This window comes from Equus quagga, chromosome 15 (genome assembly GCF_021613505.1).
Source record: "Equus quagga isolate Etosha38 chromosome 15, UCLA_HA_Equagga_1.0, whole genome shotgun sequence".
In the NCBI taxonomy this organism is placed as follows: Eukaryota; Metazoa; Chordata; class Mammalia; order Perissodactyla; family Equidae; genus Equus; species Equus quagga.
In genome coordinates this window covers 73,186,602-73,200,914 of record NC_060281.1, presented here as the reverse complement: position 1 = coordinate 73,200,914, position 14,313 = coordinate 73,186,602, and the positions used below count along the sequence as shown (strand labels likewise).

Sequence of the window (14,313 nt, the reverse complement as noted above, 5' to 3'; positions counted from 1 at the left end):
TGGGCAATGCATTTTATCACCCACAATCGGTCCACTTCAGTCTGAACACTAGTGGAAAGTAATAAAGGTAGGCCTTAAGCTGGGACCAGTTTCCACAATGTTACCAGGACAGTCTGTTACCCTGGTAGAGTGAAGTCCATACCAGTTTCGATTAAAAAATAAATTTAGGGGCCAGCCCCATGGCCGAGTGGTTAAGTTTACGCATTCTGCTTTGGTGGCCCAGGGTTTTGCCGGTTCGAATCCTGGGCGTGGACATGGCACCGCTTGTCAAGCCATGCTGAGGCGGCATCCCACATGCCACAACTGGACCCACAGCTAAAAATACACAACTACGTACTAGGCGGCTTTGGGAGAAAAAGGAAAAATAAAACATTTTTTAAAAATTAAAAAAAAAAAAATTCAAAGAAATCAGGTCATAGGCCAAAGTATAATTTGTAAAAGAAAACTGAATGGTTAAGTGGTTCAGGTCCACTTAAGCAAAACACACAAACTTTAATTGGATCAGAATTACACCTGTCAAGGACCTAGGCGGTACACTCTTCTTTATAGCACCAATTCCTTCGAGGGGGAATTTCACAAGTCATCTGATTAAGTGTTCCCGCTATACCCTGGCTGGCTATAAATATCCCAAGCATGGTCACATCAGCATCAACATCCGCGCATGCTCAGACTTCTGGTTTAGTGCCACTTTTCCCACCACTCCTTTATATCCCAGGAGGGTCTCACAGCCAGCAGGTAACTCTCCCCTCCCCACCCTGCCAAACCCTGGAGTGCCTTTTTACAGCTCCTCCTTCTCAGCCTCCTTCTTCTGGAAGGCAGTCAAGATGTTTAAGCTCTTCTGGAGCTCTTCCTTCTTCCCGTCGCTCATCTTGTTCTTCTCAATCAGCTTGGTGATCCGGGTCATCTCTGATGCTGGGAAATCTTCACCTTGGTCTAAGACCTTCCCCATGATCTTCAGGTATTGCTCAGCCCACTTCTTCTCAGTCTCCTTCACACTTGCGAGGTTGTCCTGCCCCCGCTTCAAGAGGGCCTGGCGGGCCTCCATGCCAGAGGCCCTGATGAACTCCCCAGCAAGGGCATCATATGCAGGCAGGCAACCAGGCATACCTAGGTAGACCCCTTGCCCCTTTAGCCAGCGCTGGATGGCTCCAACCTTAATCACACCGTTATACAGGATTGGGTTCTCAAAGTCCCCATCCCGGAAGAGGTAGAAGACTGGGTAGTTCTCTTTGTCCAGCTTGTATTTCTCACTCAGCTCCATGTTCAGCTTGTCACCATAATCTGTGAACAGAAATGAGATAGGAGCAAATCCATGAGGAATGCAGGGCAGGAGATGGTTAGAAGGCCTAACTGGGCAGAGAGGGAGATGAACCTTCTTGGCTGTGTTTGAACTTCTCTGCTACTTCCTAGCCATATGGCATTAGTCGAGTCATTTAACCTCTCTGCACATCATTTTCCTCATCTGAAAAGTGGTAATTCTTCTGAGTATTTATTATATGCCCACTACATGCCAGGTCCTGTTCTAACTTCTGGGGATGTAGGTGTGATTAAGAGTATCAAGCTCTCTGACCTCAAGGAGCTCATGTTCTTCGAAGGATGAGAAGAGAGAAAATAAACAAATGAACATAAGTGATCAGTGCCATGACGAAAATAAAACAGGGTGATGTGACCGAGTGACTGGGTAAGGCGGCCCACTTCAGGTGGTCATGGAAGGCCTCTCTGTGGAGATGACATGAATTGAGGAACCTGAATATCAAGGAGCCAGACGTGTGAAGATCTGGGAAGAGTGTCTCAGGTAGACAGGACTGTAAGTACAAAAGCTCTGAGGCAGGAATGAGCTGGGTGTAGTTAAGGATTACAAAGGCCAATCTGGCTGGCACTTAGTGAGCAAGGGGACTGTGTGGTAGGTAAGGAACATAGCCCCTACCACGCGAGGGCTGCTGGGAGGACCCAATGAGGGGATACATGCACTTAACCTGGCAGAATTAAGTGCTTAATATGTGGTAGCTCTTAGCACTGGCTATGTCCTTCCTAAGAGGCAGTAGCCATCCCAAGAGCTGATGCCGTGACAACTGGTTTTTAACACCTTGCCAAGAAGAAATGGCCAAGACCATCTGTTACTGGGCAGTAGTAGAGGAAGCATGGAGTTCCAATCCTACCCCTGCCACTTTAAACTCTACGATCTTCATCAAGTTACTCAGCCTCCATTTCTTCACGTGAAAGATGCGGGTCATAGTACTTCCTTCAAAGAGTCGTCACAAGGATGCAATATATACAAAACACTTAGCACAGTGGCCTGGCACACAGTAGATATCTGATAAATGTTGGTTATTATTATTGTTCTAAAAGGCCCAACGGAGTGGACTCACACTTGAGTCAGAACTGACCAACCAACCAATTGTCTTTAAAGGAGGTGGCACCCTGGAGGATGCTTTAGCTAGGGAGCCCAGAATTAGAACTCTACAATTTCAGGGCCCTGGAGAAGTGTGACAGCTATCTCCACCCAGGACCAGACTCTGGAGCTTACTGGGGAACTGAGCCATCCCAGCTGGGAGGAAGCTGAGAGAGGGAAGAACCACTGCACTTAGGAATAAATACTTAGGTGGAGTTCTGGAGATGAGCCACTTCCTACCCCATAGCCTGAGACAAGTCACTGAAGCTCCCTGAGGTTCTCAAGTTTTCCTCAAGTATAAAACGGAGATAATGTGTCTCGCTTCTCAGGCGGGGTTCAAGTGAAGATTAAAAATGCAATGTCTGTGCACATCTTTACAGACTGTAAACCACTAAATGTTGGCAACTACTAGTATTAAAGTTGTCACTGTGGTTGAGAACTACCCTTGGTTTAGTGGCAGCTCTGCTGGATTTGAGCTAAAGCCAAAACCCAATAGTTTTGGTACACAAGAGCTGACACGAAGATGGAAAACCTGACTATGCTGTCCCCTAGGAGGAATGGCACCCCCTCTCACCACAGTCTCCTGCAAGGAGAGCTCCAAGTTCTCACAGTAAGTTTAGTGTCAGTGTGGGGGGGGGGGGGGCGGTGAGGGATGGATTCCCTCCCCTCAGGTACCTGCAAGGCCGAGCTGAGGTTCTGTGGTCATGAATCTGCTCAGGCTAAGCTTGCCATGAGCACCATCCTTGAGAAGCATGACCCCGTTTACACTCCCTGTGTGTGGCTCAGACAGAAAGGCACTGCGTATTCCCCCTGCTAGTAGGGAAATAATTCCTAGCTTCCTCCCTCTCTGCCCTCCCCAGTCATCCTGGACTTGTCCATACCTGAGATCCCCACCTCTGCCACCAAGAGATCATCGCTGGAGGCCGAGTTTTCAGCCAGACGCTTGAACTCATCCTGCTTCTCACCGTAGGGGTACTGGGTGTCGAACTTCACCAAGACGAACTTGCTTTTGGGAATAACCTGAGGGTGTATAAGGCTGAGCAAGTTGGGGGTTCCAGAGACTTTTGGGACTAATTCCCTTTCCCAAGGGACCCCTGTTTAGGAAACAGAATAGAAACCAAGCCCACAAGGGGGACAAGCTCTCCCATACTAATATTCATTCATTCATTCATTCACCCGCCCACTGATTCATTTAACAATTTAGTGGTACCTGCTACACACTGGGTACCCCACAATTAGGTACTTGTTCACACTAATCAAAGACATATACAATCCTGTCTACAATAAACAAAGATCTAGATGTACTCAGGCCTCCTCCAGTGGCCCTTTGGGTAAGGCTAAGGAGATCCTTAGCACACACTATCTTGGCCCCTGTCATGCCCATCATCCCAAGGGGCCTTTCTCAGTAAACATCAAACCAGAAATCTGACAAAAATCAACCAACCAATTGTCTTTAAAAGAGCTGGCACCCTGGAGGATGCTTTAGCTAGGGAGCCCAGAATTAGAACTCCACAATTTCAGGGCTCATGGGAAGCTGCTGAGAGACCAGAATTGGGACCATATCCCCTCCCTAGACCACAATTCTCTTTGGCTAGATCGCTAGGTCCTAAACTGTCATGGCCAAGACAATTGTGGTAAAGTTATCATCACATAAAATTCGCCATTTTAAAGTACAGAATTTAGTGGGATTTAGTACATTAACAATGTTGTGCAACCATCACTAATATCTGGTTCCAGAACATTTCCATCTCCTGAAAAGGAACCAGGTCCCCATTAAACAGTCATTCCCCAGGCCTCCTAGCCCCTGGCAACCACTAATCTGCTTTCTGTCTCTATGGATTTGTCTACTCTGATAGAATCATACAATACCTGGCCTTTTGTGACCGGCTTCTTTCACTTAGCATAATGTTTTCAAGCTTTACCCACGTGGCATGTATCAGAATTTCATTCCTCTTTATGGCCAAATAAATATTCCATTGTATGGATATACCACAGTTTGTTTATCCATTTATCAGATGATGGACATTTCGATTGTTTCCATCTTTTGGCTATTTACAAATAGTGCTATTACGAATATTTGTGTCTAAGTTTTTGTTTGAACACCTATTTTCATTTCTTTTGGGTATATATCCAGGGGTAGAACTATGGGGTCACAGGATAATTCTATGTTTAACTTACTGAGGCATCCCAAGGACTTTCTTTTGATAGTTTCTTCCAATGCACAGATAATATCTAACAAAATGCCTTTGTCAATAATTCTGCCTTCTCCTCCTACAGCTTTTTGATTTCCTAATCAAAGTGATCACTGACTCAGTTTTTCATCATAGGCAATCACTGTCATAATTAAGTCAAGCTGACATCATTTCAGTTTTTGTTAGTCTCTGTTCCTTATTGTGTGTTGATGTCCCTTTGGTTTTAGGGTTTTTTTTAAAATTTTATTTTTTTCCTTTTTCTCCCGAAAGTTCCCCAGTACATAGTTGTATATTCTTCATTGTGGGTCCTTCTAGTTGTGGCATGTGGGACGCTGCCTCAGCGTGGTTTGATGAGCAGTGCCATGTCCGTGCCCAGGATCTGAACCAACAAAACACTGGGCTGCCTGCAGCGGAGTGCGCAAACCTAACCACTTGGCCACGGGGCCAGCCCCTGGTTTTAGGTTTTAAAAATATTTAACATTGCCTAGGGACACAAGGGAAGGGGGAGAAGTTACCAGAAGAGGTAATCTTTAAGTGGTCACTGACCCCAAAAGTCTGAGCTCTGAGGGCCTAAAAGCAGGAAAGACTTAAAATATAAATCAGATCACATCCCTCTGGCCCAAGTGGCCTTATTTCAGTTCAAAACACCAAATTTATTCCCACATAGGGCCTTTTCATTTGCTGTCTCTGCTGGCTGAATGCCCTTTCCCTGTTTTTTCCAGTTGTCTATCATTCAAAGCTCAGTGCAAATGGCTCTTCCTAATGGAGAGGCATCCTCTACTCATATCATTTAATACTGCTTCGCTTCCATCATACTCTATCATGCGACCCTCCTCTGCCTTCTTCACAGCAATAATCACTCTCTGAAATCCTTCTTTGCTTGTTTGTTATCTGTCCTCTCCACTAGAATATACATTTATGAGAATCAAGGACCTTGTCAGACCTGTGTTCTGTTGTATCTCTAGTGCCCAACAGTGCCTGGCATGTGGCAGATGCTCCAAAATATTTGATAAATAAACAAAACTAGGACAGGCTTTTGTAGCCAGTGCTACATGTCCGGGGGGAAAATTTTTTTAAAAGCACAACAAATGATTCCTACCTTCAAGGGGCCTACATTTGTATTATGGAACAATATTAATAATCATACAGTGGTCTAATGAAATAGAATGGAGAGGCCTCCATCTTTTACTTTCACCATTCATAGCTACTGGCAGAATGGTTTTAAATGCAGACATTTGCACAGTGAATTTTTTCTTGTTCTTTTACTCAGTCTGCACCTCTTAATTGCTTTAGAAATCTGTCTCCTTTCCTCATGCAGGAAATAGCTCCACCATAACCTATATTTAGGCAACTTGCTTCTTCAACGTACAGATGAATTCACTATTCATGCACTGAATAAAAAGGTACTGAGGGTCTATCATGTGCCAGACACCATTCTAAGTGAACACAGCAGCAAAGAAAACAGACAGGGTCTCTTATTTCTAGTGATAGTGAAGGGCAAGAAAAAAAAAAAGACATGGGACGTCACTGAAAGGCAAAGCATGGAACAAGACTGCTGGACTTAACATGAGAAAGCTCCCCTTTTGATCAATGGTGATGGAAGAGAGTGAGATTTAGAAAGGGACTGAAGAAAACACTTGCTCGTTCATTCAACAAATTACTATTGACATCTTCTATGTGACAGGTAACGTGCAAGGTTGTGTAGATGCAAGGTAGTTGATTCACAAGCATATAATATTCTAGTGTGGGAGATGATAAAACAGACCAAAAAAACCAGTGATGAATGCTCTACAGAGCAAACAGGTAATGTCACTAGTACTTTACCAAGGGAAGGGGAACAAAGAAAGACTGAGAAGGTAACATTTAACCAAAGCCTGAATGATGAGAAGCAACCAGCCTTTCAAAGACTGGGCAAAGAATGTTCTAGTCACAAGGAACTTCCAGTGCAAAGGGTCTAAGGCAGTAATGAACTAGGACTATTCAAAGGACAGAAGGCATGTGTGGCTGGAGCAGAGGGGGCAGAAAGAATGATTAGGAGATGACAGGAGAGGGAAGACAAGGGTCATCATGTAGGACTTAGGCTACTGTCTGGAGAATGGATTGAGAGGCTCAAGAGTGAAAGCTGGGAGACCAGTGAGGAGAGGCCATTGTAATGATAGCCTAGACCAGGGTGGTAGCAGTAAAGATGGAGGGGCACCAACCGATTAGGAAATACTGTTGACCTTACAGTGCAGTTTCCCTCTAAGTCACACCTGATCTGTGATGTTATTGCATTCCCATGCTTTGGGGCGTAGGGGTGTCACTGTCCCAATAAAGGCCCCCAAAGCATAAGGTGCTGTGGGGTATAGCTTACAACCACCCAGCCACACCTATACTTTTAAATTCTTGAAATTTTGCTTTGAATAAGCCACGGATGCCAAGTCCACGACAAAGAAGCTTTTTGAGAATAGGAAGGGTTCAATCACTTGAGATAGGTTTAGAGCTCCCCTTCTTGGTTTCACTTCCCAGCAATGGGTGCAAACTAAGAAAATAAAATGACTGGGCCTCTCTCAACACTTGCCCATCTCGTAGTTAAAAGCTGCCAGTGGGTGAAGACACGTGCATGAGGAGGGGGCAGGGACTGCATTCAGCCTTCAACATTTCCAACGTCCATTTACCCAGGCCAGGACCCCAAATTCTGTAAATGGGTAGGTTGGAGGGGGGTATTAGTGGAAAATCCTTCCATGTCTTGACCCGATTTTATTGATTTTGTCCCCAGGCCCAAGATATTCCTTACAGGGTGGTTGAACTGAAGCTTATTCTTAACGCTTGCACTTTACAAGGAGACGCAGGATAGCTGGACACTGTTTGCATATTGCAAAGCAGGCTGCAATCCACATCAAAGGGAGAGGGGCAGAGACATGCATACTAACACGTCGGGTTCCCGCCCCCCCACAGCCGGGAGGCGGGTGACGTCCGCCTCGCACCGCCCTCTGGGTCTCCCACTTGGGACTCCAGGATTGGATCTCGCCCGGCACCACCCTCTCCCCGTGGGTGAGGGGAAGGGGCACCCAGTCCGCTCGGCTCCATCTCTGCAGCTCTTTTGCAAAAGAGGAAGCAAGTACAAATACCGCAAAGGCAAGGGTGCGCCGGACCCTGGATCGTGTATGCCCCGTGGTCATGATACGGCCCCGGCCCAGCCCTATATGATGGTGGGAAGCCCCGGGATCGTCGCTACGGACCACCACCCGCAAGCCCTCAGGCCCCTGCGTCCCCCACGGGTGCGCGCTCTCCCGGGTGCTCGGGCTGCACCTGCGCGCGATGTGCCCCCTCCCCCGTTACCTTGTAGAAAGTGACTGTATCCAGAGGAAGGGCGCCCTTGGTGTGCAGGCCGCTGCCGCCATGGGGAGCGGAGAGGAGCAGCAGGAACAGGAGAAGGGGAAACAGTGGAGAGAGTGAAGCGGCGTAGGACATGGCGGCAGCCATACCGTCGGACTCCGGCAGCAGAAGCCGGGAAGGCTGGCGCGGAGAAGGCGCGGAGTCGGGAGTCACGTGACTAGGAGGGCCGGCTCGGGTGCGCGCACGTGTACAACCCAGGAGGCTCCCATCCACCTAGGGGGAGGCGGAGGGGCCACGTGAGGGGCGGGGAAATGAGGCTGCCGCGCGCGCGCACTCGGCGAAGCTGGCGCAGGCCTCGGGTGAGGGGGCGGGGCCTCGGGCAGGGCGGGAAAAGAGTGAGACCGGGAGACTGCTGCGCATGCGCACTCAGCGAGACCTGCAGCGCGCCAACACTTTTCCTGTCCTCCGCGTGAGGAGAGGCGCGAAGCGCGTGCTTGGCGTCTGTGTAGCTCTTCATTCGCTGTCTTTCCTCCTCTGGGAAGATGACGAGGCCAGCCATCCTATCTTCCTGCTTTGGGTCCGCCAGGCAGCCAGTTGGGACCCGCTACCACCTTCGGTTAGTCGTCAGTCAGCCTGTGTTACTCCCGTCGCTCGGTTGGCCCAGCATTACCCTGTCGGTCGTCCTGTGCTCCGTGCCCTGGCCAGGCCCCGGGCTGGTCAGCTAGACTCGGCTCTGGGACACTCTAGGTCAGGGCCGCGCGTGCGCTCTGTGCGGTGGGGCAGTCGGCCTGCTGTGTGGTGAACGCCCGCCCCGCTCCTGTGAGGCGCGGCCTCGCTGAAGGCTGAGTGCCCGCCCCGTGCTCCCCGGGCTGCGGGAAGAATAGAAGAAATGCTAGCAGTTGCGGTCAGCAGATGTTTGTCCAGGGCGTGGTTGCCTCCGGGTCCGCGTTTTGCTCGCGGGAAGACAGACTAGGTAGAGATGAGCGAGACAGCGTTTAGTGCGGGAGGGACGCCCGGGGCTGCGGGAGGAGCAGCCGTAAGCGTGGTCATAGAGCCGTTATGGGGTCGTTGGCAGAGAATGAGACTGTGTCACAGTACCGTGAAAACACAAGTGGCGGTCCGGTCCCTCCCGCTCGGGAGTGTCAGGAAACCTGAGAGACAGGAGGCGGCTTTGGAGCTGCATCTTGAGAGAAGAGGAGGCATTTATAAGGCAAACACCAAAGGCTGTTTGTAGCAAGGGGGAAAGCATGATGAACCTGTGAAGGGAGGCTGGAGCATGCTGGAAAGGACCCCATCGAGCTGGAGCGTTTGGCGCCACCAGAGGGTTTAACCAGCAGAGTAATGTCAGACGTGCTGTCCCTCAGGAATGAGAGGATGGACTGGAAGGTTGAAGGCTGAAGGCAGGGAGGAGACCATTTAGGGTCTATTGGCATAGTCTAGGTGGGAGAGGTCAAGCTTCTGCAATAGTAATAGTAGGGAGGAGGAGGTAAGGATGGAATCGAGAAACCGCTGTAGGGTGGAATTCACGAGAGTTGATGAACCAGTGGGTGTGAGGGTAAGAGTAGGTTATATGATGCGTTATAAGGGCCTTGGCGCCCTACTACCCATTGTATGTGTCCAAGAAGTGTTTGTGTGTATGTATAAAATAGTCATCAAATAATAGGATCCAATCCTGGGCAGACAGTCTGGATAGAAATTCTGAGAGAAAGAGTCTGATGTGCGTGTGTGTGTTGGGGGAGGTTTAGAAAAAATTCTTTTGAGTTTGCCCTCATAAATTATTAAATAAAATGAGCTACGTAGACAAATGATAGAAGCCAGAGGAGGGGGAAATTGCTAGGAGCTTTGGTGGTTAAAGAACGCTTCATGTAGGAGGTGGAAATAGAGTTAAGCCTTGGAAGAAACAACGTTTTAGGTGGAGAACAAGTGAAAAAGGAGCGGAAGTGTGAATGAGCGTGATGCTTTGGGGAAGGACCAGCTTGGCTGGAGGGAGTTCTCAAAACAGTAGTTAGTAAGACAGTTTTAATAAGCCGAGATAGGGCAGAGTCTTGAAAATGAAACTAAGAATTTTTTGCTTTGTCCTGTAGTCAGGAAGGAGCCATTGAGTTTTTAGAACCCTTTATAAGACATTTAGACTTTTTAAATTATTCGCTTCTGAATTTATAAATACTTTGGGTACACCTAGTTAGTATTGCAGATCAGGAGGGACTTTCTCAGTCGTGCTTAGTTAAGAAGTAGGTTTTGGAAAAAGTGAAGGAAGTGGGTTGGTTGGAGAGGGAAGGGAAATATTGGTACTTTTGCTATGAATTGTAAAAGTACAGTAATTGTCTCAATACTTCCTTTAATAGTGCCCTGGGCCGGTCAGTTACTTCATGAGAAGTTTAGATTCTTGGCTTCAGGACCTTGACGACAATCTACACAAATAAGCCAGATATAATTCGCCATATGTAGGAAGTCATAAAATCCCGCAGTAGACGTTGATGTGGAAAATCAAAAGGCTCACTCTGGGTATTGTATGGAGGTAAGGAGGAGATGGTGAGGCATGTTACGTGAGTGTGCACATGGCTCAATGTAGCAGCTGGAATAAGGAGGAGGAAAAGTGGCGTGGTCCACTAAGGCACCTAGTATATAGACTCTCGCATCTTTTTTCTAACATCATCAAGCCGGTGAGCCCCCAGTCTTACTGACCTCTTTGCTATGCCTTGTTTACACAAGGCACGTTCCTGCCTCAGGGCCTTTGTACTGGCTTTCTCCCTCTAGAACACTTTTCTTCTAGATATTCATATGGTTAACTCCTTCACTTCCCTCAAGTCTTAGTTCAAATGTCAACTTCCTAAGATGTACCTTGACCATCCTTTAAAAAATTGATCCTAGATGGGATCATGTAATGGATAGAGCATTGGACTTCTGAAAAATTATTCTTCCCTGATACCTCCTTGCTTTCCATCTCCTTTCTCTCTGTTATTTTTCTCCATAGTGCTTTTCAGCATGTTAACATATGATATAATTTGCTTATTTTTCTTATTATCTGTTTCCCATGAGAGTTGGATTTGGTTTTTTGTGTGTTTTGTTCAGTATTATATCTCCAGCACCTAGAATGGTGTCTGGCCCATGGTGGGTGCTCAGTAAATACTTGTTCAGTGACTAGATGAGTCAAGTCAATGAGAGGAACTGTTCCATGGCTGTGTCTCAAAATTCCGTTGGCCCTTTCTACATTCCCTTCTTAGACCACATGTTGTTCTTCAGAGATATGCCATCCCTTAGAGCTAATTGTTTTTCCTTACAAGGTTTTGTTGTTAGTGCTAGTTCTTTTGACATAGATGTCTTGAACTCTTAAAGCAGATTTGATCTGTTAAAAATTGTTATGGGAGGGACCAGCTCAGTGGTATAGCGGTTAAGTTCACGCCCTCCACTTTGGTGGCCCAGGTTTGCCAGTTAGGATCCTGGGTATAGACCTACACACCATTCATCAAGCCATGCTGTGATGGCGTCTCACATAGAAGAACTAGAAGGGCTTACAACTAGGATATACAACTATGTACTGGGGCTTTGGAGAGAAAAAAAACTTGTTATAGGAGGAGGGTTTATTCCACAGTATGATTTTATCCAGACCCCACCCTCCTTTAATAATTCTTTCAATATTTAACAACTATTTACTGAACATCTTTCATGTACCGTACACTATTCTGGGGATAAGGGTTACACTGGTGAACAAAATAGATGTGCTCCCTGCAGTCCTTTTAGGGGAGACAAACATTAAATAGTTACACAAATAAATATATAATTACAAATTGTGATAATTTCTAAGAAAAGAAAAGTTGAGGGCCTTTGAAGAATATGATGGGGGATTAATTTGGGTTGGAGTTCATGGAAAAACCTCTGCAAAGAAGTATATTTAAGCTGAGATAAGACTTAAAGGATGAATGGGATTCAACTCTCAAGGAATTTACACTCATGTGATGAGACAGACAAATAATTATATAAATAAATATAAAATTGATTGCTATGTGTTAGGAAGCATTTTAGGAAAAGAAAGCAGCCTATGCAAAGGGTGAGAAAGAGCTTGAAATATTTGAGGAACTAAAAGAATTCCACTCTGGAATTTGTCCTTTAACAAAATCATCAGCACAGAAGGAGGCTAGATGTGCAGGGATGTAGGGATGTTTACTGCAGCATTGTTTTCAGAAACCAAAAAAAAGGGGGTAGAGAGAAAGAAAATTAATAAAAACAAAACCTGAAAACAACTTACATGTCCGTCGTAAGAGGAATTGTTAGATAAATGATCTTACGTGGAATGTTATACAGCTATCAAAATGGGTTAGAACTATTTCTGTTAAAGTGGAGAGATAGCCATGAAGTAATAGATGAGAAAATCAATGTGTCCAGAAATATATGATCCCATTTTTAAAAGCCTACCACCTTAACAACAACCCCCACATAGGTATGTATGTATTTAGATACGTTTTAATGAGTATAGAGAAAGATGTGGAGAAGTACGCCAGGCTTTTAGCATTGGTTACAGTCCAGGGGAGTGGAGAGAAAAAAAATAAGACTCCAATAAGACGAAAAAAATTATGGAATAATGTTGAGCAAAAAGAATATAGAATGCTAGCTGTAAAATTACTGCAAATATGTAAAAATTGAATATGCATGTAGACAAGGACTTAAAGTAACATCAATAAATAAAACATTATTTTGACTAGATGATGAGATTGCAGAAAATTTTTACTTTGGATTTCTGTTGTTTTAGTATTGTTTTTTCGCTAGAGTAATGTTATAAAACTTAGAGAGATTTTAACATCCAGGGATCAAATCATTTCAGCAGAGATGTTTTTCTTTCTTCTTTTGTCCTACTTTCAATTCATGTTATTTTGGCTTATTTTATGTACTCTTGTAAGCCACCTGAAATGTTATCTAGGTCAAAGGTGGATATAAGTGAGTAAATAAAAGTAACCTAACTTTTGCAAGTTTCTTCCCCTTTTAGTCTGTACTGCACACTGCCAGCATGTTATTACTCATGATGTTATCGTGTAAAATGGGGATAATAATACTTCACAGGATTGTGAGTGGATTAAATTAGTTAATACATAGAAAGCATTTAGAACAGTGCCTGGCGTATAGTGTGCACTCACCAAGGACTAGTTATTTTAGTTATTCTGTCATATCATTTCTTTTTCTTCTTTTTGAGCAAGATTAGCCCTGAGCTAACTATTGCCAGTCCTCCTCTTTTTGCTGAGGAAGCCTGGCCCTGAGCTAACGTCCGTGCCCATCTTCCTCTATTTTATATATGGGACGCCTACCACAGCATGGCGTGCCAAGCGGTGCCATGTGCACACCCAGGATCTGAACCGGCGAGCCCCGGGGCACTGAGAAGCGGAGCATGTGAACTTAACCGCTATGCCACCGGGCTGGCCCCTGTCATATCATTTCTTTGCTCAGAAATCTATAATGACACTTCTGCTGGATAAAATCCAAATGCAAGAGCCTCCACAATATAGTTGTAAATCAAAGAGTCTAAGTAAAAATGCCACTTATAGTATCATATGTAGCTACTTGAGCTTTTGAAATGTGGCTAATCTGAATTGAGGTGTGTTGTAAGTGTAAAATACACACTGAATTTCAAAGTACAAAATTAAGAATGTAAAATATCTCAATGATTTTTTATATTGGTTACATGTTGAAATGACAGAATTTTGGATATTTGGGTCAAAATATGTTATTAAAATTAATTTCACCTGTTTCTTTTTATTTTTTTAGTGGCCACTAGAAGCATTTAAATTACATATGTGGCTCACATTATATTTTTATGGGATAGCACCACTCTAGATTTTTTAAGTAAAATGTTGCTAGCTTTTCCATCCTAATCTCCATCCAGTTGGTTTTTTAGACCCAAGTACAGTATATTTAGATTTATTTCTGTTAACTTTCATCTTATTCACTAAAACTCATTATTCTAAAGTATTAAGATCTTATTAGATCTTAAATTTGTCATCTGTTCCTCACAACTTTGGTGCATTCATTCAAAAAATACTGAGTGCCTGTTCTAGGCATTGTTTTAGGCACTGGAGATGTTGGGGTGAATGAGACAGATCAGTTTTGTGTTCCAAAGGAAGTTACAGTCTACTAGAGAGAGACAGACAACATACAAACAAACAGGATATTTTGGAATTTAAAAAGTGTTAAATCTCTGAGGCAATGATGTTTGAGCTGATACTTAAAGGATGAGAAGGAGCCGGTCATGTGATTTCTGGGGGAAGAGCATTCCATAGAGAGGAAATTGCAAATGACCTGAATTTGAAAATACTTGACATATTGGATGAACACACAGTGGTGGGCAGACATTAAGATGGCCCCCAATGATCTCTGCCTCTTGGTATTCAGACTCTTGTGTAATCCTCTCCTCTTGAATGTTAG

General features: G+C 45.0%; 2 protein-coding genes across 3 annotated transcripts in view; one reads left to right on the top strand and one right to left on the bottom strand.

Moving 5' to 3' along the window:
• Positions 1-426: 426 nt before the first annotated feature.
• ERP29 (endoplasmic reticulum protein 29) lies at positions 427-8,173 on the bottom strand. The gene is made up of 3 exons (XM_046640374.1): positions 7,906-8,173; positions 3,274-3,412; positions 427-1,281 (listed from the first exon to the last, which is right to left on the bottom strand). Exons 1-3 carry the CDS (start codon positions 8,047-8,049, stop codon positions 779-781), a joined length of 786 nt encoding a protein of 261 aa, XP_046496330.1. The 5' UTR covers positions 8,050-8,173; the 3' UTR covers positions 427-778.
• A 17-nt stretch (positions 8,174-8,190) lies between these two features.
• Positions 8,191-14,313, top strand: part of TMEM116 (transmembrane protein 116) — a 71,178-nt gene continuing 65,055 nt past the window's right edge. For both annotated transcript variants that reach the window (XM_046640373.1, XM_046640372.1), the window contains exon 1: positions 8,191-8,518. In XM_046640373.1, coding sequence (XP_046496329.1) covers positions 8,321-8,518 — 198 coding nt within the window. In that variant the 5' untranslated portion in view covers positions 8,191-8,320. The remainder of the gene's footprint in view (positions 8,519-14,313) is intronic.